This window comes from Panulirus ornatus, chromosome 13, assembly GCF_036320965.1.
Source record: "Panulirus ornatus isolate Po-2019 chromosome 13, ASM3632096v1, whole genome shotgun sequence".
Lineage (NCBI taxonomy): Eukaryota > Metazoa > Arthropoda > Malacostraca > Decapoda > Palinuridae > Panulirus > Panulirus ornatus.
This window is the reverse complement of record NC_092236.1, coordinates 53,657,482-53,683,409: the sequence shown is the minus strand read 5'-3', so window position 1 is coordinate 53,683,409 and position 25,928 is coordinate 53,657,482. Positions and strand designations below refer to the sequence as shown.

The 25,928-nt window shown below is 43.0% G+C and overlaps 1 protein-coding gene across 3 annotated transcripts in view; it reads right to left on the bottom strand.

Annotated features, from left to right (window-relative positions):
• The window catches only part of aPKC (protein kinase C iota type), a 298,184-nt gene extending 272,272 nt beyond the window's left edge, over positions 1–25,912 (bottom strand). For 2 of the 3 annotated variants that reach the window (XM_071668948.1, XM_071668949.1), the window contains exons 1-3: positions 25,485–25,911; positions 20,011–20,132; positions 14,921–15,010 (exon numbers count right to left, since the gene is read on the bottom strand). In XM_071668948.1, the coding sequence (XP_071525049.1) occupies positions 14,921–15,010; positions 20,011–20,132; positions 25,485–25,561 (289 nt within the window). In that variant the 5' untranslated portion in view covers positions 25,562–25,911. Of the gene's footprint in view, positions 1–14,920; positions 15,011–20,010; positions 20,133–25,484 lie in introns of all 3 variants that reach the window. The other variant, XM_071668951.1, reaches the window with a different exon arrangement.
• Between the last annotated feature and the right edge of the window lie 16 nt (positions 25,913–25,928).

The following is a 25,928-nucleotide window of genomic DNA, read 5'->3' as shown; positions in this document are numbered from 1 at the left end:
AGTCACGGTGAGGATGACGTGGACCACACAGTCATGGTGAGGATGACGTGGACCACACAGTCATGGTGAGGACGACGTGGACCACACAGTCACGGTGAGGATGACGTGGACCACACAGTCATGGTGAGGATGACGTGGACCACACAGTCATGGTGAGGACGACGTGGACCACACAGTCACGGTGAGGATGACGTGGACCACACAGTCACGGTGAGGATGACGTGGACCACACAGTCATGGTGAGGATGACGTGGACCACACAGTCATGGAGAAGGATGACGTGCACCACACAGTCAAGGTGAGGATGACGTGGACCACACAGTCATGGTGAGGATGACGTGGACCACACAGTCACGGTGAGGATGACGTGGACAACACAGTCACGGTGAGGATGACTTGGACCACACAGTCACGGTGAGGATGACGTGGACCACACAGTCAAGGTGAGGAGGACGTGGACCACACAGTCATGGTGAGGATGACGTGGACCACACAGTCACGGTGAGGATGACGTGGACCACACAGTCATGGTGAGGATGACGTGGACCACACAGTCACGGTGAGGATGACGTGGACCACACAGTCATGGAGAAGGATGACGTGGACCACACAGTCATGGTGAGGATGACGTGGACCACACAGTCATGGAGAAGGATGACGTGGACCACACAGTCATGGTGAGGATGACGTGGACCACACAGTCATGGAGAAGGATGACGTGGACCACACAGTCATGGAGAAGGATGACGTGGACCACACAGTCATGGAGAAGGATGACGTGGACCACACAGTCATGGTGAGGATGACGTGGACCACACAGTCACGGTGAGGATGACGTGGACCACATGGTAAGCGTAACAAGGCCACACGGGAAATTAAATAATCCCCCTCCTCCCCCCCTGACATCCAGCGGTGCCACAATTGCCACAAGTGAGGCTGGGAGTTTTAAACACGACGCCCTTACTCACACGAGCCCCACCAACACCCCACACCCCCCAACAAAATCCCTCACAAACTGCAGGCCAGCCACTGGAGCTGCCGAAAGTGCTATTAACTGTAACACTGCACCGGCAGCTCCTATCTGCAATATGGAGTTGGGATAGAAATAAATATAAAAAAAAAAGCAATTCACCATTTTTTTTTCCTGCTATTCTCAGTGTTTTGAAATTCATTAATGGACGCGAGGAAGGATACTTTGATTATGCTTCTCTCTTCATTAAGAGTATTCACTACCACCACACAACATAACTAATTGGACACATGTCGGTAGTACGTCACGTGGATTACGGAATGGTCTTTTGACGTGTTGGGAAAGCACTTTCCCAGGACTCAATTCAAATTTCAGGCTCACAGTGCATGACAAGACTAGCAGACTAGCTCAAGTTGACATCTCTAAAGAGTGGAATTCAACTTCGACCTATCCACACGCTGTATGAAAACGATAACCCGTAAAGAACTTAAAGAAATTTCAAAGACAAAGCAACACTCCCGGCACTCTGTCTCTCTGCCATCATTAACATACAAGAAGGACCCATACATGTAGCGCCACAAACAGAATAAGGAGAATCTGTAGTCCTGTGGCCCTTACCCATGCCGGCCTACAAGTACACACAGGAGTATCGTTCTGCCAGGAATTATGACACAAAATGTAAACCTTACCCTCACAATGACTCATAACCTGTAACATCAAATGAATTCTGGTTTATAACGAGTGACTGACTCAAGCTGTAACATCAAATGAATTCTGGTTTAGCACGAGTGAGGTCACAGATAATTCCTACCATATACACTCTAATACATATGTGTAATCATTTCATCCATAACAATATTTTTCCCTAAATACCTGAAAAGTAACGTATGTATTTAGTTCACTCATTACGGTATTTATGTCAATTATTGTGTCCCAGTTGCGTGACCTTCCGTGGACTCGGTATACTTGCACGGCGCTGCCCACTGGGTGAGTAGGAATGCACAATAAACTGGCCGCAGTTTGCGGCAAAATCCAAGCTGCCATAAATGTGCACGCCGATGTCTGAGCCACACACAAGGAAGAGCTGCTCTACACACTTCACTATCCTACATAGCTGACTGACTGACGCACCCACGCAACAACCTTCTCTTGACACCATTCATGCTACCGCCACCAAAGTCCACAACGTGACAACAGGGAACCACGTTCTGAGGGATCTTATGGGAAATGCAACAGCTTCAATAACACAGCGAGTGTAAGGTAAGTGGAGCTGAGGTAGGGGGAGCGGACGTGGGCGGAGACTAACCAATATAGGACGGGGCGGTAATTGCTCACGACTTGATGAATGGAACTTGCACGGAACTGTACATGGCTCAGCTGCGCAGGAGCGTTGGTCAACACGGCACCTTATGCCAAATGCCGTCACGTTCTCCTGTTAGCATCTGCAACAACGGCCACTTAAAAATACCAACTGTACAAGCTGATGCACACTCGTTTCCTCGAGATATGTCACGTACCGATCTGGGCTAGGCTGGTAACCGCACATACCATAATTCATATCAATCACCTACACAACACTGTGGAGGCAGGTATTGTCCTAAGAAACATTTCTTTGAGAAAAAAAAATCCCAAATTCTTATAATACTTAGCAACCGACTGTGTTCTACGTAGAGCGAACTGTAGCTCACAAGAGGTGAAGTAGCAGTCTCTGGCAGTGATACCAACTCAGGATATATATGTCTTTATGTAAAAGTCACAACTCGCCCTGTTGCTGTCATTCATCCTCCCACTCCTTGTCTACGGACTCGGGCAACACTGGGATAGTGACCTCTTTTGCATCACGTTAATAATCAATGTCTTGAACGCGACGGTTAGACCTTTAAGGGCCAGATTTACGGCCGGGCTATCATACTTATGGGTAGCTTCGTCGTGCACAAGGGTCGTGTCCTGTCATGTCCAAAAGGGTAGTACCGCTGTGACCGTATCGTCGTTCAAGATTGTCGTGCCTCCCTAATCTAAGGTCGTCTCATCGTGCTCCCACGAGGCACTAACCACACCAACCTTTCCGTGGACGGCATGCCGACAGTGTATTGCTCCGCATCGTATAACCAAAACCATAAAACCAGTACAACCACAATGAACGTTATTCTAAAATCGCGAGGTGGAGGGAGGCGCAGTGAAGCCAGCCTAGCCTTCACTATCAAACACTGTCTTGACACTCATCTATTGTCTTTCTGTCATCTGGTCACGACGATCATGAAAAAAAAAAAAAACACGTACATTTCTTCGTGAGTAGCCTAGTCGCAACCCCTTTTAGAAGGAGTAAACAAAAATAAAAGTATTAAGAGCAGGAGACCGTGAATCATGACGAGACATTTTAATCTAACTTGAAAAATGTTTATTCTCAGGAGAATAGGGAGCTCATCCACAATACGGTGACGTGACTGCCAAATATATATCACTCCTGCCGAAGGGAGGAGACGCATGGCAGGTATTCGTTCCCTGGGCTTAAATTACTTCAACTCGCCGTGCGCCTGCCACGCCACACGGCACGCATTTACCAAGACACCATATGCGGAAACCGACCCTCCCACCTCCTATCCCACATGCCACATACACACCAATACACACTTCAGCAACAGGGGTAGCGGCGCCACAACAGGCATGACTGTTCAAGATGCGCCCACATGTGTAACATCCATGGACGGGGGCGGGCGGACAACCCACCACATCCGCCACGCTGCCCGCCGCCTCCCGCCACGGGATCCAGTTACCCTACCTCACAATGCCCCCTCTCGCTCGTCATCCTCACTCTCCCTCACAGTCACTCTCTTCTGTCAGAACCATTATATTGTTACGCTCATAACAATCAAGTGTCACTCCATTATAATGCATCACATTCTTAAGCCACCCGTGTAAACGTACCTTCCTTCGGTTGCAAGGGTTAGTTTCTATCCCCCTGGAATTAAGTTAAACTAATCTGCATTGTCTATGGTCGCAGGCAGAAAGACTGCCTTCCAAAAATCAACCCAGAGCACTTTCTAATTCCTTCACTAGGGAATCATTATTGAGTGGGACTAAGGCCAAGGCCTTCCAGTTTCTTCCATTTTTATATTACTCGAGTGTGTATTCCACAGAGACTGAGGGAAATGAGATGTCCTCCAGTCATTTGCATGTTTGTCTGACAACAATACGGAGCGCGATGTGTACTTTAAATGTTTTCATATATCGTTCGTCTTCAAAGATTCGCACCTATCGTTATTTGGTGGGGAGATTCTTGTACATGTACGATAACTGCCTTTGCCTCTCTCGTTTTGGAAGTTCTCAGGATCCACCACATCCATCACAAACGCGATGGGTGCCTGTTATGCTCCATGCCGTAAATATCAACAAAATCATACTCGCCTTTCAGTTCTCATTCCCATGATTTATGATGAAGCTTATGTTTATTCCCTTGCGTTGTCTTTTCACTCTATTTTACCCCCTATCATTTCGTTCATCAGCGGCTCATTCAGTTATCTAAAAGACATACGACCGCAAACATCTCTAACGCTTGTCTTGATATCATATGCCAAAAAAATTATTTAAAGCAACGGAGGGTGTGAGGTGGTGTCATGTCAGATACGATATGAGAAGCGGGAGAGAAGCCTCCCCGAGGAAACAGGATTCCGCCCGGCTTACAACAGGGGAACCTGGAATTAATGTTAGGATCTTGTACATCCTCCGGTCTATTTTTATTCTATCATTTTCGTTTTCTTATACTCAACGTTCAACAGTTCCTTAATCACATTTATCAAAAGTCTGCAAAGTGTACAGATCGAGTCAACGTTTCATATCTTTTCTCTTGCTCATAAACGATATATATATATATTTTTTTTTTTTTTTTTTTTATACTTTGTCGCTGTCTCCCGCGTTTGCGAGGTAGCGCAAGGAAACAGACGAAAGAAATGGCCCCCCCCCCCATACACATGTACATACACACGTCCACACACGCAAATATACATACCTACACAGCTTTCCATGGTTTACCCCAGACGCTTCACATGCCTTGCTTCAATCCACTGACAGCACGTCAACCCCTGTATACCACATGACTCCAATTCACTCTATTTCTTGCCCTCCTTTCACCCTCCTGCATGTTCAGGCCCCGATCACACAAAATCTTTTTCACTCCATCTTTCCACCTCCAATTTGGTCTCCCTCTTCTCCTCGTTCCCTCCACCTCCGACACATATATCCTCTTGGTCAATCTCTCCTCACTCATTCTCTCCATGTGCCCAAACCATTTCAAAACACCCTCTTCTGCTCTCTCAACCACGCTCTTTTTATTTCCACACATCTCTCTTACCCTTACGTTACTTACTCGCTCAAACCACCTCACACCACACATTGTCCTCAAACATCTCATTTCCAGCACATCCATCCTCCTGCGCACATCTCTATCCATAGCCCACGCCTCGCAACCATACAGCATTGTTGGTACCACTATTCCCTCAAACATACCCATTTTTGCTTTCCGAGATAATGTTCTCGACTTCCACACATTTTTCAAGGCTCCCAAAATTTTCGCCCCCTCCCCCACCCTATGATCCACTTCCGCTTCCATGGTTCCATCCGCTGACAGATCCACTCCCAGATATCTAAAACACTTCACTTCCTCCAGTTTTTCTCCATTCAAACTCACCTCCCAATTGACTTGACCCTCACCCCTACTGTACCTAATAACCTTGCTCTTATTCACATTTACTCTCAACTTTCTTCTTCCACACACTTTACCAAACTCAGTCACCAGCTTCTGCAGTTTCTCACATGAATCAGCCACCAGCGCTGTATCATCAGCGAACAACAATTGACTCACTTCCCAAGCTCTCTCATCCCCAACAGACTTCATACTTGCCCCTCTTTCCAGGACTCTTGCATTTACCTCCTTTACAACCCCATCCATAAACAAATTAAACAACCATGGAGACATCACACACCCCTGCCGCAAACCTACATTCACTGAGAACCAATCACTTTCCTCTCTTCCTACACGTACACATGCCTTACATCCTCGATAAAAACTTTTCACTGCTTCTAACAACTTGCCTCCCACACCATATATTCTTAATACCTTCCACAGAGCATCTCTATCAACTCTATCATATGCCTTCTCCAGATCCATAAATGCTACATACAAATCCCTTTGCTTTTCTAAGTATTTCTCACATACATTCTTCAAAGCAAACACCTGATCCACACATCCTCTACCACTTCTGAAACCGCACTGCTCTTCCCCAATCTGATGCTCTGTACATGCCTTCACCCTCTCAATCAATACCCTCCCATATAATTTACCAGGAATACTCAACAAACTTATACCTCTGTAATTTGAGCACTCACTCTTATCCCCTTTGCCTTTGTACAATGGCACTATGCACGCATTCCGCCAATCCTCAGGCACCTCACCATGAGTCATACATACATTAAATAACCTTACCAACCAGTCAACAATACAGTCACCCCCTTTCTTAATAAATTCCACTGCAATACCATCCAAACCTGCTGCCTTGCCGGCTTTCATCTTCCGCAAAGCTTTTACTACCTCTTCTCTGTTTACCAAATCATTTTCCCTAACCCTCTCACTTTGCACACCACCTCGACCAAAACACCCTATATCTGCCACTCTGTCATCAGACACATTCAACAAACCTTCAAAATACTCATTCCATCTCCTTCTCACATCACCGCTACTTGTTATCACCTCCCCATTTACGCCCTTCACTGAAGTTCCCATTTGCTCCCTTGTCTTACGCACCCTATTTACCTCCTTCCAGAACATCTTTTTATTCTCCCTAAAATTTACTGATAGTCTCTCACCCCAACTCTCATTTGCCCTTTTTTTCACCTCTTGCACCTTTCTCTTGACCTCCTGTCTCTTTCTTTTATACTTCTCCCACTCAATTGCATTTTTTCCCTGCAAAAATCGTCCAAATGCCTCTCTCTTCTCTTTCACTAATACTCTTACTTCTTCATCCCACCACACACTACCCTTTCTAAACAGCCCACCTCCCACTCTTCTCATGCCACAAGCATCTTTTGCGCAATCCATCACTGATTCCCTAAATACATCCCATTCCTCCCCGACTCCCCTTACTTCCATTGTTCTCACCTTTTTCCATTCTGTACACAGTCTCTCCTGGTACTTCCCCACACAGGTCTCCTTCCCAAGCTCACTTACTCTCACCACCTTCTTCACCCCAACATTCACTCCTCTTTTCTGAAAACCCATACTAATCTTCACCTTAGCCTCCACAAGATAATGATCAGACATCCCTCCAGTTGCACCTCTCAGCACATTAACATCCAAAAGTCTCTCTTTCGCACGCCTGTCAATTAACACGTAATCCAATAACGCTCTCTGGCCATCTCTCCTACTTACATAAGTATACTTATGTATATCTCGCTTTTTAAACCAGGTATTCCCAATCATCAGTCCTTTTTCAGCACATAAATCTACAAGCTCTTCACCATTTCCATTTACAACACTGAACACCCCATGCATACCAATTATTCCCTCAACTGCCACATTACTCACCTTTGCATTCAAATCACCCATCACTATAACCCGGTCTCGTGCATCAAAACCGCTAACACACTCATTTAGCTGCTCCCAAAACACTTGCCTCTCATGATCTTTCTTCTCATGCCCAGGTGCATATGCACCAATAATCACCCACCTCTCTCCATCAACTTTCAATTTTACCCATATTAATCGAGAATTTACTTTCTTACATTCTATCACATACTCCCACAACTCCTGTTTCAGGAGTATTGCTACTCCTTCCCTTGCTCTTGTCCTCTCACTAACCCCTGACTTCACTCCCCAGACATTTCCAAACCACTCTTCCCCTTTACCCTTGAGCTTCGTTTCACTCAGAGCCAAAACATCCAGGTTCCTTTCCTCAAACATACTACCTATCTCTCCTTTTTTCACATCTTGGTTACATCCACACACATTTAGGCACCCCACTCTGAGCCTTCGAGGAGGATGATCACTCCCCGCGTGACTCCTTCTTCTGTTTCCCATTTTAGAAAGTTAATACAAGGAGGGGAGGATTTCCGGCCCCCCGCTCCCGTCCCCTCTAGTCGCTTTCTACGACACGCGAGGAATACGTGGGAAGTATTCTTTCACCCCTATCCCCAGGGATAATATACATATATATATACATATACACACACACACACACACACACACATATGCACATACACACACACACACACACATACATATATATACATATGAAAAATGTAAGAACAATTTAGAAACAAACTTTTAGCTTGAAATGAATGAAAAAAAAAATGAATGAATGTCACATAATGGTTCAACCTCTGGCTATGGAAAAGGAAATGTACAATTTATTCACACAAACGTCAATAGCAGTTCTCATCAATTTCACCACTGTGTCAGTAAGCTTCAATGTCTAAGCTACATTTTTCTCCAACTTCACTATTTTCTTGTCAAAAACACCATGCATGAAAACTATCACTCCATTAACACAACTATAAACATTTACTTCCCCTTTAAAAGTTCTGGGGAAGTCTGTCTCGATACACTGCGGCGAGGCGACGCGACGCTGACACAATCACTGTCACAATATCACTTCTGCCTCCTCAAGTCAATCTCTCAGCCACAGTGCAGGCCTTCATCGTCGAAATCGGTCTTCTTCCTCATTTGCCGAACCCGTCCTCCAGCGCGCTCTCCACCCAGCACCTCGTCCACGTCCTTCCACAACCCTTAACAGGAAATATCACAGCCACGTTGGTCCTTCGATGGCTTCGTGGCTGCTGCCACCGATACCAGTTCGTAAGTCTTCCATACGCTTCCTTAAATCATACGTGAGGAGGACTTCATCTTTCAATCCTGTTTGCTAATCTGAGAAGGATCCAAACGCTCTCTACACCCACGACGTCACCTGTGTACACCTGCAGTGGAGAGTGATGTGGTGTACGGCCGTACACACTGAAGATGGTGAGGGATCTTACAGTGAAGTTGACGCTGGCGACCAGAATGACCCCCTCTGGCAGTTCACTGGCCCACAGCTCAGATAACCAACCGACCAAAACCAGTGTTCCGGCGAGGTTGGAGACGTACGATCACAGGCCACATATATATATATATATATATATATATATATATATATATATATATATATATATATATATATATATATATATATATATATCGTTTCGTAGCGGGTATTATCCTTCCGTTATAAATCTGTGCGACCTTATATCATGTAAACCGTTCATACGGATACCAAGCACATTTTCAAACACCCAATACTACACAGCACCATCTTAACGCTTCCCATAAGATTAGCAAAAAAATAACCCAAGTTTTGATACCCATGTATCTTTTGCGCGTGGCAGAAAGCGACGCAGGAGGACTGGAACGGAGGAAGAAAGGGTGGCTGGAAATCTTCCCCACCCGTACCATCACTTTCTTAAAGGAGGATCAAAAGTTTGCGGAGGAGACTTTATCCTCAAACGCCCAGCCTCGTTCTTGACGCTACCACGCTAAACGCAGGGGAAAGGAGAAGACGAAATCCAGTACTCACTTCCGCAAAATCACCCGAACATAAATCCCTCTTAAAATACTATGACCTTATTCTCCTTACCAGACCACATGGTTCTGATTACTTGCGGTATAATCTACACACATGAATGCCTACCATCTGGCCAAGGAGAAAGCAAACTCATTAATACTCCAATACTACGAACGCGACACGTTTACAACTTAACGGGATAATGTTCTTGAGGTGATATACACTGATCTTACCACAAGAGGTGCAGCTGAGGATGAGCGGCATTGGCTGGGACAGTGAGCAGTGTGGGTAGGGTGAACGGCAGTGGCTGGGACAGTGAGCAGTGTGGCGAGGTTGAGCGGCAATGGCTGGGACAATGAGCAGTGTAGATAAGACGCGTGGCATTGGCTGGGAGAATAGGCAGTGTAGATAGGATGAGTGGCAGTGGCTGGGACGGTGAGTAGTGTAGCTAGGATGTGTGGCAAAGGCTGCGACAAAGTAGTGTAGCTAGGATGAGCGGCAGTAGCTGGGATAGTGAGCACTGTGGTTAAGGATAAGCGACAGTAAATGGAATACGCATCAAATCAAGGCAAACGTGACTAGTGTGTGTGTGTGTGTGTGACAGTGTAAGAAGCAACATGCATCACACTATGACCAGTGTGTGTCTTGGCTGGGTGACCACAAGTATGACACGACCCACACTTCACCAGTGGCGTACCCGGACACGGATCACACTACGAGCTGCATACTTGGATAAGTGTCAGCAGCCGTAATAAGCATCTTATCAAAAAGACTGGTAAGGACGAGTTGCTGGTCACATTCCACATCTCAAGTGGCATGGTCAGCGTAACAATATAATACTAGGCGAAGAGGGGGGGGGGGGGAGCGTGTCGTTTGCAGTGTGTACATGCTCTATGGATGGTAATTACACAATAACAAAACACGTTTTTAACATATACATACGTAGAGAGAGAGAGAGAGAGAGAGAGAGAGAGAGAGAGAGAGAGAGAGAGAGAGAGAGAGAAGAGAAGAGAAGAGAAGAGAAGAGAAGAGAAGAGAGAGAGAGAGAAAGTGTTAAGGGTTGTGCGCTGGCGTATGTGGGAAGGGCCGCAGGATGGAATATATATGTGGGGCTAGAATGAAAGTGATCGGCAGTTGTAGAGACAGTGGATGGAGGGGGGAGGGGGAGGCGGGTGTGCTACAGGGGTGGCAGACGACAAGGGAATAATCTGGAGGGATAAGGCTCGTGAACCTGGGTGTGTGAGTCGGCGGAGAGGCAAGATATCCACCCACCTAGCTATGATTAGAGTGTGGTGAGAGGCAAGATGCCCCACTTGGCTACAAGTGGTGGGGAAGGCATGACATCCAGCTGCTTATGCGGTGGGAGGGGCGCGCATGGATAAATCGAATGGGTAAACGGACCTAGGCGTAGTGGGAGGTGGCCTACGAGGATAGTAAAGGGTGTTGCATATGGGTGGGAGCACAGGGATAGTGGAAAGGATCATGTGAGGGGAGCGAGAGCTAGTGACGGTGCGACATTGGATGGGAGGGAGGAGAGTTTGGGGTGGGAGGTGGGGCAAGTATATGGCGGGGGGGGGGGGGGGGGACGTGCGGTGTTATGCGTGGGGATGTCGGGGATGAGTGTGTCGGGAGGGTGATTACCATGCCTCGGGAGAGCGGGAGGTGTGTCTAGGTGGCAGGGAGGGGTGTATGGTGGTCGCATGGAGTCTGTGGTGGTGGCAGGGAGAAATCTGTGGTGATGGCTGAAAGGACTTTGTGGCGATGGTAGAAGACGTGTGTGGTGGTAGCAAGGGTAAGTGGTGTGGTGGTGACAGGGAGGAGTGTGGTGGTAGCAGGGACGGAAGTGTCGCGGTGGCAAGGAGAGTGTGTGGCTGTGACAGGGAAGGATGTGTGGTGGTGGCAGAGAGGGATGTGTGGAGGTGACAGGGAGGAGTGTGTGGCGGTGACAGGGAAGAATGAATGGTGGTAGCAGAGTGGGGTTTGTGGTAGTGACAGGGATGAGAGTGTGCTGGTCGCAGGAAGAGGTATTTACAGGCTGCGGGAAGGGGTGTGTGTACACGCTTCATCCTGAGGCCGGCCCCTCCCGCACGCTCCATCAATAACCCATTTGCACCACCGTACGGCACAACGCCCATACTGGCGACAAAACTCATCTCGGTCCACACGTCACAGAATGAGAGTCGCCATATCTCCTCAACAAGCCTTGTGGGGTAGGTGGTGCCGTCTTCATCTGCTCTCATTTACGAAATTCATTACACACGAGATATTTCACCCTCAATTGGGATAATCAAGCATTCAGCAAAGACAACTTGACTGTCAAGCCGTCTGGCACTAACTTCTCATTTGGGGTACGATATAAATGCTTCTCAGCCTCAGGCATTCGACAAGAAACATGATACAGTACGAATATATCCAAAAATGCCACTTGATATTATTAGGTTTACTGGGAGGCACCACCTAAGGCAACCTGTTTACAGAAGTGTGCCAATATAATCAATCACAGAAAACGTGGCGTAAAGGAGAACGTCGAGCTCCTCTAAATGTAAACAGTGTTCGAGTAGGCCAGGTGCAGCATGACTAATAAGGACGATGAACTGAGAACTGAGGGAGGGCGTAGCCAAGTCATGGAGTCATCACTATGGGAGGCGGAATGTATAACTCCACCTCAAACCGAATAAAGAACAAGACACAACAAATGCTTTACCACAGCGCGTTTAGATCTTCACAAAATCATTACTACAAAAAAAAAATATATATATATATATATATATATATATATATATATATATATATATATATATATATATATATGTGTGTGTGTGTGTGTGTGTGTGTGTGAACCCCACGCATCTGGGATTTGTGGGAAACACATCCAACAACGTTACAAACAAAAATGAAATATTCAAAGAACAAGGGAGCATCAAGGACTGGACTGGCAAACATGGGTGTGGCAGAGGCGGTGCGCAAGCACACGAATGGATGGATGGGCTCAGAAAAGGGTATACGTGGCAAACGGAAACAGTGCGACTGCCTATTTGTGCAGCAGTACGTTAAAGGAGTTCTACACTCCCGGATCCCTTGAAATGTTATCACCTACTCCTGTAGTGATGAAGATTTGAACCCAGGAAATTCTGGCAATACTGATCACTCTGCAATGGGTTTTACTCAAAATATGGAGCTCCGAGAGGGCTAAAATCCCTCCCTGTACTGTAAAATCAAATAATCATTATACTAACATGGTCGTGTGTGTGTGTGTGTGTGTGTGTGTGTGTGTGCGTGTGCGGTAAACGTGGCAGGTGTGAGTGTGGCAGGCTGGCTGTGTGGCGAGAATGAGTGTAGGAGGAGAGGGGCGGGGGTGAAGGGAGGCGAGATGCGACTGTAGCTGGGGTTACTTTTTTATGCAAAAATGTATTTCTATGAATAAATCATCATTGTCTGAGGCCGTGCCCAGAAAATTAGTTCATAACATATTTAAATATGTCAAGCTATGCCCATCATGCGCACCAAGGGAGTTGTGATTCCCGGATCAAATTGTCAAGTGACTCCCAGATACGTGTAAATATAATTTTTTCCCGTTAAACAGCCTCTGGAATCTTAAAATGGTCTATTCTCCGACACAAGACGATCCTTCTGCCCTTAAACCATGTTAACCCAAATGTGCAGGTCGTTTAACTGTACATATCTGCGCGCATTATTTTTCTTAATACTCACTCAAAACCCTTAAAGACATGCAATATGAGCGTGCCTGGCCTTTATGGGGTAACTCTGACAAAGATGGGTATGGCAGGAGTGTGACTGGAAGGGATGACTCTACGAGTAACTGAGGTACAGTGGGAGCGCGGGTGAAGAGGGTGTGCTTGGGGTTGGTGACGCACGATGGGGTGGGGGGGGAGGTGGGAGGTGACGTAAAGTGTGGCAAGGGTGCGTGTGGCAGGGGTGGTTGTAACATTAGTGGGTGCTGTAGGAAAACTTGGGGTGGCAGGGGTGGTTGTAACATTAGTGGGTGCTGTAGGAAAACTTGGGGTAGCAGGGATATCTATGGCAAGGTTTTTAGAGTCAATAGAGAATAGTGTGGCAAGGATGGATGTGAACCGTGTAGCAGCGCTGGTCGTGACAATAGCAGGAATAAATGGGGTTAGGGAACAGTGGCTTTGGTGGAACGGATGATGGGAGACTGGGATGACTGTGGAAAGAGTAGGTGTGGCAAAGACTTTAAAAAGCACGCGTGGGTGTGGCAAGACTAACTGTGGTGGCATGGCATGACAAGCATGGGTGATGAAGGGGTGATTGTGGGAATATTGGGTATAGCAAGGCAGACTGCAGCACTAGAGGCTCTGGCAAGGTATAGTAAAGGTAAGTGTGGAATATGTGACTGAAGCAATGTTGAACCATGTACACAGGCGTGGGTTTGGCAAGGACGGCATGCAAGGCAGGAATGGACATGAATGAGTGGGTGTGGAAAGTAGGGATGTGTCAGGGGTGAGCATATATATATGGAGTGAGCGAAGCAGAAATGTAAGAGTGGAAAGAGGGTGACATAATGGTCTACCATATATAATTTCTTATCCTTGAAATATTTTCAGATGAATAAAGGAAATTCATCCACTTCATTTATTCACTATCAAAATATGAATACACCAAAACTTCATAAGGATTAGATATCAAATACAGCAAAAATCAACTAAGTAGCCTATAACGGCACCTGAAGAACAAAATACGAAACCCCAATGAAAACAGCAACTTCCCACAATTCTTAAAAGAATTAAAGCTTCGATAGCATCGGTTCATGACAATGTCTTCATATGATTCAAAAAAGTCTTCAATTATTACAAGTGACCAAAGTCTGAACTAGTTGCCGGTGGCTATGACCGACAGCGACATTTCTTAAATTTCCAGTAATATTAAGCTTGAAAAAGGAAGGCAGTACTCTACACATACATATTTCTTAAAAGATTCATTAGTTTACAGTATCACTGCACTGATGGAGTATCATCATCACTGTTTACAACAGAGGTTACCTATGACATGCACGAGACTGATGTAAATCAGAAAAAAAAAAAGTTTTACTTGCAACTCATAACCCAAGTGACTTCTTAAATGAATAAAGACCTACCTTATCATGTTCTACGTACTGACACTTAACAGAGTTACTTGAAGTGACTTGGCTATAAGTGCAAACAAATCATTACAGTAAGTTTGAGCATGCATAGCACAGCTGTTAAATCCACAGAGAAATAAATTCCCAGGTGTCAGTTTGATGCAACAGTTGATGCAGCATGTTAATAGCACAATTTTAAAATGCACCATCATGCGATTATATTTCAATGGCATTCGTCGATAGTTACGGGCTGTGTGTACTCACCATGGATTGCGAGCTCCGAGTCCTTGTTGAGGTCGTATAGACGAAGTGCTTCATCTAGCTCTTGCTGCGATGAAATGGTGCATGGGTCCCCTAAAAGTGTAAAGAAGACAATGACAATGATAAATCATTCATGATTCTAATTCATGAATAAAAAGAATAACAAAAAATGAATAAAAATGTCACGTACATCGAAGCTGCAAAAAAGAAATACACAATGCCATATTCCAACAAAATGCCATAAAGTTATGAAAGAGTGCTTACTACCAACTTCCCTGCCTCACAGCATCAGTACATGTCAGTTCCAAATGTTACTTGCTCATCTGTCACTATTACCATGGTAAACAAAACATCTGCTGGTAAAAACAGAAATGTGTAAGTAACCAGTAAACAAGTAAGATAGTTTCATTCCATAATTAAAGTTTTAACTTGCATACCATAAACTATAACAAAACTGCAAACCACACAAAATACGTGACTCAAGTACAATCATTGGCTAACTTGGAACCACAATCATCCAACATCTACACAACAAACAAAGGCTCTCCCAGTACAACTCAGCACTCAATTCTATGGAACTGCATAGCAACGCCACAACTATCTATCCATCAATCCCTACGCAGAAATCAAACGCTCAAACATCAGCAACCTCTACATACATTGATCCCCACCATAAACGAATATAACGCTGACAAAACATATACAAAATGAAATAACCCGACAAGCACTATATAAACATTCTCCCAACTCAGTCTCATATTCCACCCCATCAGCGGCAACACTCTTCAGACAAACACGAGTCACAGTTTCATGTCTGTGAGCCTGACACTCCTAAAACACTACAAACAGTTTCAGCATGTCCCAAGACCCTTCACTACCACAACGAAACACCACCATAACGAAAACACCAAACACTTACTACTCAACTGACCTGCGCTCCCCCCACACAAACACATCCACATCACCAAAGTTAGTGAGCCATGGTCCCAACCAGTGGACTTGGCCACCTTCCTCAGTGCTGCAGAGGCCTTACAAAGACAAAAGGGACTCCTGGTGCATGAAATACTGTTTGGATGTAACCAAATAAGAAAAAAAAAAGAGAGAAACGTAGTTTGTTTAAGGAAGGGAACCTGGATGTTTAGCTCTGAGCAAAACAAAGCTCAAGGGTAAGGAGGTCAAGGGAAAGGGGTAGGATCTGAAGAAGAGGACAAATGAGGAGTGAGCAAATATGATCAAATTTCTGAGAGAATAGGAAAATGCTTTGGAAGGACTTAATAGCATGAGAAAACAAGAGAACAAATGGGAACATCAGTAGAGGACAAATAGAGAAGTTCTATGAGGCAGAGATGAGGTAAAGAGGATATGGAGTAAGTACTTTGAAGGATTCTTGAATGTGTTTGATGACAGTGTGGCAAATGCAAATTATCTGGGTCAGGAATGTATGCAAAGTGGAGAAAATCATGAGGGTGAAAAGAGAAGTGCTACAGAGTTACAGAGATACCAGACCACAAAGATCCAAGGTCAAAACGAGGTAGTCTAGCCGTAAGAAAAAAAATAGTCCCCTTAAAAGCAGAAAAGAATGAAAAAAAAAGACTCTTCTGACCCTCCACTCCCTCCAGCAACATGCCAGAGGTAAAACAAGTCAAAAAATACATTGCAGGATTAATATACCTGAAGGAAATTTTTCAAGTAAAGTCATAAGGTAGCATGAAAATGAATATGTTATGCATCCCATCACCAATGACATATCATCACTTTTTGTTATAGAGACAATAGTGAGAATAAACATGAGCTCCTGCCCTGTGACTTATCATTCCTATTACTTCTAATGTGGAGAAATGGTACAATTCTTCCTTGCTTCCTTAATGCACATGACATGGGTTAATCAATGTTGGTGTGTTACCGCAGCATAGCCAGGGAGAGATCAGAGGTAGCATAACATACATTACAATGATTGATTATATGAATCATTCAGTACTGGAGAGTGCCAAGTGATGATCAAGCCTAATTTTGAAGATATTAAGAGTGTTGTTACGAACATGTTCAGGGAGCTTATTCTGCACATCAATAATATTGTTGATAAATATTTCATACTGTCCATTTCCTCTCAGTAGTGGTGGTGTGCTACTGTAATGAAATTTTCAATATCAACTTTGTTAAGTCCTATACGATATTTTTAAACATTCTACTACTTTACCTTGGAGATGCCTCTTGCTTAAAGAGAACAAGTTTAGTTGCTCTACACTACAATGCTTCCAATTTAAGTGGGGGACCTAGAACTATGCTGCATAATCAAGGTGGGGCCTAACTTGACTTAGGGATAATGACAATATCACATCCTTGCCTTTATATGTAAAGTTTCTGTCCTATTTGCTTTCTTGGCAACTTCATTACAATGCTAGGAGAATATGAAGCTGTTGGAGACAGTGACCACTAGATCCCTAACACATGGGGTGTCCTTCTTTTTGAATGAAAGGGCGAAGGTCCAGGGAGCACTAAAGAATGTGTGGAAAGTGAGGTTACTATTTGGAGGACATGAAAGGGCATTTTTGAGGGTATAGCACTCCCATCAGTGTTGTATGGATGAGAATGTATGGAAGAAGGCAAATGTGTTCAAAATGAAATGTCTGAGAACAATGTGTGGTGCAAGGATGGTTGAACGAGTACGAAAAGATACGGTAAGAGAAAGGTGTGATATCGAGAAAGGAATAACTGACAGCTGAAGAGGATGTTCTCAAGTGGTTTGGGAATATGGATAGGATGAGTGAGGAGACACTGACAAAGAAGTGGAGGTGACAAGATGATAGAGACCAAATGAGGAGGTAATGATGAAGTGGAAAAGGTTTTGAATGCTTGATGCTTGAACATGCAGGAAGGTGTCAGACAGGAAAGAATCAACTGAAGCAATGTGGTGTGCAGGGGGAAAGCTAATGTTAATGGACTGATTCAGGGAATATGACATGGATGAAGGGAGACCATGGAAAGGTCTGTGGGGCCTGGGAGTGGATAAGTGGTTATGATTTCAGTGCATTACACATTACAACTAGAAAATGAAAGGGAGCAAATGAGGACATTTCTCTATCCACTCCCAGTGCTACCTCAATTACATGGGAGATGACAAACAAGTATGAAAAAATCATTTATATGCCTGGGGATAAGGGGAGAAAGAATACTGTCCACTTATTCCCTGCATGTCATAAAAGGCGATTAATGGAGGCGGGAAAGGGTGACTGGAAATCCTTCTGTATCATTTTCCTAAACAAAGATCACAGCAAGGGGCCAAGTTTCATACTTGATCGCTGACTCCCGTGTTAGCAAGATAGTGTCAGGAAGAGATGAAGCAAGGCCTCATCTGCTCACATCCACTCTCTCACTGTTATGACAGATATATACACATATATATTTTTCATGCATGCTTGCCACTTCCTTCATGAGGCAGCACCTAAAACAGATGACAGAGCCTTAGAGGGAAAATCCTTTCTCAGCTCCTTCTGTTCTTTCTATTGGAAAGTAATACAGAAAGGAAGGATTTCCAGCTATCCACCCCTGCCCCTCAAGTCACCTTCTATGACATGCATAGAATATGTGGGCAGCATTCTTTCTCCCCTATCCCTGGGATCAAGCATGGGAAAAAAAATATTTATATCCCTGGGGATTGGGGAGAAAGAATACTTCCCACGTATTCCCAGCGTGTTGTAGAAGGCAACCACAGGGAAGGGAGCAGGGGGCTGGAAATCCTTCCCTTCCATTTTTTCAATTTTCCAAAAGAAGGAACAGAGAAGAAAGCCAAATGAGGATATTCTCTCTAAGGTTCAGTGTTCTGTTTTTTAATGCTACCACACTAAAGCAGGAAATGGCGAATATGCATGAAAAAAACAGCATCACTACTCACTTCAGTGAGGCAGCACCCAAAAAACAGACAAAAAAGGCCACTTTTATTCACACTGTCTCTAGCTGTCATGTGTGATGCATCAAAACCACAGCTCCCTATCCACATCCTGGCCCCACAAACTTTCCATGGTTCACCCCAGACGTTTCACATGCCCTGGTTCAGTCCACTGACAGCACGTCGACCCCGGTATACCACATCGTTCTAATTCACTCTATTCCTTGCACATCCCTCACCCTCCTGTATGTTAAGGTCCCAATTGCTCAAAATCTTGGTCATTCCATCCCTCCACCTCCAATTTGGTCTCCTGCTTCTCCTTGTTCCCTCCAACTGTCAACCTTTCCTCACTCATTCTCTCCATTTCAACACACCCTCTTCTGCCCTCTCAACCACTCTTTTTATTTCCACCCATCTCTCTTACCCTTTCATTACTCACTTGATCAAACTCCATCACACCACATATTGTTCTTAAACATTTCATTTCCAATACATCAACTCTCCATACAACCCTATCTCTTGCCCATGCCTCACAACCATATTGTTGAAACTATTAATTCTTCAAACATACCCATTTTTGCTCTACAAGATAACGTTCTCTCTTTCCACACATTCTTCATCGCTTCCATGGTTCCATTCAATGCTAAGCCTACTCATAGATATCTAAAACATTTCACTTCCTCCAATTGTCCACATATGATGCATTAGCTTGCCAAGAATTGTGTGGTCTAGCTAGTGGTGGGGGCGCACAAGCAACCTGCTTTCAGGAGCAAAAACCAAAGTAATACCTATAGAAGAGAGATAGCAAACCAATATTGTAGCATGGGGTAAGTGGGTAAAGTTTTGAAGTTAGCCAGGGACAGTTTATAAGTCAGACCACTTTCAACTCAACTCTTATCAAGTCAAGATGCAGAGCTAAAGCCACCCCTGATGTGAAAGCAATACTCTATACAAGGACAAGTCAATCCTTTGCATAAAAGGATCAGCTGTTCAGAAGAAAATAAATTTTGATACCTAAATGGGGCTACCTATATATGATAAATGTTTCATGAGATTTTCATTACAAAATTCTAAATGCATCAATAGTCATCCATATCTTTAACAGATAGAAATATTGACTTCACAATCATCCGAGGAGCCCTCTCTAACAATTTCTATAGCTGGGAAAGTAACCATTAATAAACAAAAAGATGTGGAGGTTCCTTACCTTCCTCATCAACCCACTTGACGGTGAACACCTGGGTTGGGTCAAACTTGCATATTGCCCGAATCTCATGCTCTAAAGCCTCCACCTCTAGTGCTGGTGGGATGTAGGTGATATAGACCTCTCTGTATGAAGTAAAATCAAACACAGTGTAAGATTCTCTAGCGATTAGTTTTGGTTTACTATACAAATAATAAATCTTCAATAACAAACATCTTGTAGCTACAATGAACCTTACCTTGCCCTACCTTCCAGGAAAAGGGGCCCATTCTGTTTTCAATGAGGCTCCTGCAGTACTCAGGAAGCCAGACATATCCACTGAGGACTACAGGTCATAAGGTGTGATGATGTTATGTGCAGGTGTTTGTGGAGTAAGTACAATACCAACAGTGTGGAAATTGTATCTTGGATGTGATGGGTCTTCAGATTTGCTGAGACAGTGTTTGCAATAATAGAGTGAAGGGTGGTTTTTCAGAATGAAAATGTGAAAGAGGTACCCATTCATGTTTGGGGACTAATGAATATTTTCTCTTGTTCAAATTTAGTAACAGTGGCCAAGTGTTATGTGGGCATACAGTTTGGTCTGTGTGTTGATGTTTGTGCTGTGGCAAGCAAAAGTCATACTTACATACACTCACACACATACACATACGCACATACATACAGACTTCCTGACCCAAGAGTCCCTTCTATCCTATTGAGGCTCCTGCAGCACTCAGGAAACTGCCCACATCCATGGGTTGTGACTATAGGTCATAAAGTGTTGTGATGTGTGTGCATCTATTTGCATAGAGTGCAGGACAACTGAGTTGCAAGTGCTCTGTGTCTTCTTTATGGTTGTTGCATTATGGGCATTAAGGGCATGAATTTCTATAAAGAACATTGCTAATATCAATGCCAGTGATGACCCATTAGTACTAACTTCTCATCAGAGTAACCACTACAAATCATTATAATTGACCAATTTAATTACAGATCAAAACTAGCTTTGGGTATTGAAAGATTTTGCTTTGCATTGGCAGTACACACCCTACAGTACACTGTTTAGTAATTTAGTCTCCATGTCTTCCCTACTGTAATTACATCATGGACAGCAAGGGTATGAATTTCCCAAATAAACATTGCTGGCTACAATGCCAGTGATGACCCACCAATGGCAACTTCTCAGCAGAATAACAACACAAATATCAGTAATTTACTTAGCAGAATAACAACACAAATAACAGTAATTCAACTCTTAAATTACAATCAAAACTAGCTTTGGATATTGAAAAATATTGCTTTGCACTAGTAATACCCTACTGGACAGTGTTTAGTAATCAGCAAATAGAGTAAAAGTTCCAGAGTGTGATTTGAAGCAAAACTATATATCTTATTCTATATACTGTTTCTATTTTCTTTGGTTAGTTGAGACGGCATGGGTAGGTGAGGTCCTAGTCAAAGCCATCCCATTAATGCAAGGGGTAGCAATGCTGTTTTCTGTGGGGTGGGGTAGTGCCAGGAATGGATGAAGGAAGGCAAGCAAGTATGAATATGTACATGTGTATATATGTATATGTCTGTGTATGTGAACATATATGAGTTGATTTGTATATGTATATGCATGTATATGTGTGTGTATGGGCATTTATGTATATACATGTGTATATGAGTGGATGGGCCATTCTTTGTCTGTTTCCTGGCACTACTTCACTGATGTGGGAAATGGCGCCCCTGGGCACCCCGTGAACGCATCACAGTCAGGAACGCTAACCACAAAACTACAGGATATATATTGAATACGTTAATATTCATAATGGTTATGACTATCAAGGAAAAATGGATTAATCTAAATATCTGCAGGTGAAACACTCATAAAAAAATCAAAAGATCCCATGTACAGTAACCTTATCCTATGAACCTAAATTTTCAGTATTCTAGTTGAAATATACCACAAACAAATGACTGAACACCACACCAACTGCTCATGAATCCTAACAAAAAGAGACCAAGTGGCTGTTTGTGCCTATAACAAACCCCCTCACAAGCAGCCATTCTACATCAGCACCAGACAAACTTTTTGAGGGTATATTTCTGTGAAACACCTCAGCTAGGTGAGGTCTTCATAGATTCTGCTGTTCTATTCATGAGAGATTAAACAACCTGACACTATACATTCATTCACCCCTTATTTTCCCTTGTATTTATAACCCTCACTACTATATCACTGTTCTTTTTCATGTGATATTGAACAATGATATACAATGTTCCATATCACTTTTTGCTGCTTTAGTTTTATTCTCTAGGCATTACCCTACAGCAGCTGAACAAAACACTCAATATCCAAAGATAGCTTTGATACTTGTATTTTCCTTTTTACATTGGGAGCTCCAGTCACAGACAGCAGTCCACATCAAGGCCAAGCCTTAACTGAAATATGTAGAAGTTAATGAATGGGAGAAAGAAAAGACAAGAAAAAGTATTTAAAAATTCTGAAGGAAGTGAAAAACCTGTTGTTTAAGATATGCCAGGTCATAGATGTTGGGAACGACATGAGAGGGAAGAGACTTCCAAGCTTCAAGGAATAGGAAAAGACTTTTCAAAACAGCCCACCCTTGAGTTGCAATCCATCACAGTATTCATGTGATTATTATTGTGTGGTCTAGCTAATGACATGGGAACACAAGCTGCCAGCTTTCAAAGAAAAATATACAGAAGAGGAAAAGTGAACCTATACAATTCCCAATCATACTCAACTTACTCTCCACTATAAAAGTAACTACCTTATAAGAAATTCAATTGTACTCCAAAAAATAATATGCTCATGGCACAAAGACAGCACTCCAGTAAATTAGGTTTAGCTATGCACTGAAACTCACTTTGGCTATGGAGTGATTTTGTTCCAAGGTGGCAGTGTAATATTTAGAGAATAAAATAAAAGTTGCAGAGCATGATTTGGAGCATTATATTTCCAGTAAAATACGAAATTACTTCTTCATTACCATCAGTTATGCATCTCTTTCAAAAGAATCCAAAACTGATGGTAATGAGAAGGTAATTTAAACACAGTGTTTACAGAATACAATAAAAGATGTGGACCAAGATTTGAAGCATTGGCTATGCTTTATTAAACAATATCAAGTAAGGTGAACCACAGTGAATTAACTATACAAGGAAAATATGGGGTTAACTAATGAAAAAGTGAAAAAAAATCCATCTGTGAAAGCAAGAAAATCTGTGGAGACATTTAACTTTAACCACTCACTGAAATGTATAACAGTTTTACAAGTACTAAATTGGTCTGTTGCTGGGGCTTGCATGACTGCTTTGTCTATCATACATTTATTGTTATTCTGAGGCATTTGCACAATGCTCACTCATGGATGCAACTGGTGTATATCAACAAAGAATGCTGAATTTCAAGATAACTCATGACTGTTGGGGAGATTTGCTAGATATATGAGGTGATGCTTTCATAGGTTTTGTTTACTTACAAGTTTATTACCCACTTTTTTATAAAACAAAATTTTCCCTCATATACATAACCCACACAACTAGCACCTTACTTAAAGTCATTCAATGAAACATAATGCTCTAAATCAGCTCAGCAACTGTTACTGTATTCTCTGTATACAACACAAACACTTCAGAAGAAAAATATTCAATATCCAAAGCTTACACAAAATGCAAAGCAATATTGGACTTTAACCAAATTCTATTCCACAATATCAAATAAGGCACTGATGGGGAAGGCTATGGATATCAGGAAGAAGGTTAGGTTGCTGGAAATAATTACTCCAAGGTCTTTCTTTTTATTCATTTGGCTTATGACCGTGGGTGTGTTAGTCCGGCATTCTGCATTGCTTTTAATTTTATCAATTTTCCATGCTAGGGTTGACATTTATCTTCATTGAAGAGAATGCTGTTCTCAGTCGTCCAATTAAAGACTTTGTTTATATCTCTTTTTAGCCTTTCAGCATCGTCTATTGATGTGATTATTCCTGTATCATCAGCAAAGGATGACATGGAATTGTGGCTTGTGTTTGCATCAATGTCTGCTATAATACTGAGAAACAGGAGGTGGGTCAGCACAGTTCCTTGGGGGAATGAACTAGGTACTATGGAGGCACTGGATGGTTTACAACTATGAGTTGTGATCTATTAAAGAAGTTGTATATCCATCTTCCAATTTTTCCAGTTATTCCCACCTTTCACATTCTACATGCTGTGACACCATGGTCACATACATCAAATTCTTTTGTAAAGTCTGTGTAAATCAAGTTAGCATTTTCTCTGTTTTCCAGAGCTTTAACCATAATGTCTGCCCGGTAACCATGTTGTCATACGGGTTACGTATCAGGAGAAAATACTACAGCAAACCCCCAATAAAAGGAATAACTGACCTCAGCACATAAGACACTGACAGCACTCTTATATGCCATGATTTCACACAAAAACTACAGGGCTTTGTACCATAAAAACACTGCATGGTCACTGAGTTTGTTCATGGGACGACCAAGTTGGCACTTATATCAAAATGGCAGGCAAAGAACGAGCTGTCTTGTTTCGTCTTGAAAGTTCTACTTTAATCATCTGTGTAGGTAAATGTACAAAAGATAATACTGCATTACCTACTTAAGAGTAAATCAGCAACAACCTATGGGTTAGAGAGGCAAGATGACAGTATGTTTGTCAACAAAATAAGTAAAAAATGCACAGAGGTGATGCACAAGAAACTGGCACAAGTCAGAAACTAACAGACTATTCTATTACGTTCCAAGTGTAGTGTGATGGGTTCTTGTGCTAAATTTGCAATGCAATGAACTTTTATGGAAGTGTCCGTAAAATCCCAAACTTAGTCCAGTAGGGTCAAAAGGGTACACTAGAAGACAAATTCCAACAGAACAGGAGTTTACTGTGATGTAAAAGTAGGAAAAGCACATAAAATATTAACAGAACCTATGAAGACCTGACCTAACGTAAAGTATCATAAGTACCTATGAAGACTTAACTTAGTATCCAAAGTGATGGCTGAAATATACCAACATTATATTTCTAATACAGTGTCAGCCAATATAAGAAAAGATGAGACACTGTGATAACAATTCAAAATGAGGTTTGTGATGTACTGAAACATGGAACCGAGGCAACCAATGAAATACCAATGGGTACAACTTTAGTCCCATAATTCTACTTATACATTCTACAAGTTCCATTTTCAACACTCACATGAGTTCTATCAAGTTCTAAATAAATCAATTCTACCAAACAATTAAGTAAATATAGACTGAAATGCATTTTGACAGGTAAGGTTTGTATACTGTGGTTGCAAAAAAACACCTGCCACATCTACATGCAATTCCTCGTGCTTAATACAAAGCATAATTTAAGGGATTTCAATTTCTGTACCAAATGTTTCCTTCGATAGGAACTGAAAAGCTGCATCAAGTAAATGGACAGTAATTTGCTACTTTGCGATTACGTGTTAATTGACTTACCCGCTATAGGCGAGCTTGACACGGATCTCAGCTGGCTCGCCCGTTGCCACCTTACTGCTGGCCGTCTGCGTCGGCATTCTAATATTCTCACTTAACACAACTCACAGTAATAAATTCACAAAGCTGCCTCGGGAGTTCTTCATCAAAATAATGTCCTACACGCTGAAATAGCTGTCAACACGTTGGTATTGTTTGAAACTTTTGACAGGTCGACGCAATGTTGACAGCAATGACACACCTATTTTCACTGCGGGAATGATCATGGAGCTATGGTACGCTCTGTCTTTAATGTAGCCAATCGACTGATATGTAATAGCTACCAGGAGGTGAAAAGGAGACCATGTGGCTTAGGTGAAGTCAACATTAAGGCCTCTAGTTACAAGTTTCAGTCTGAACCAAAACACTCCGGAAGTATACGTCACGTGACCTACCCTAGTCCCACAC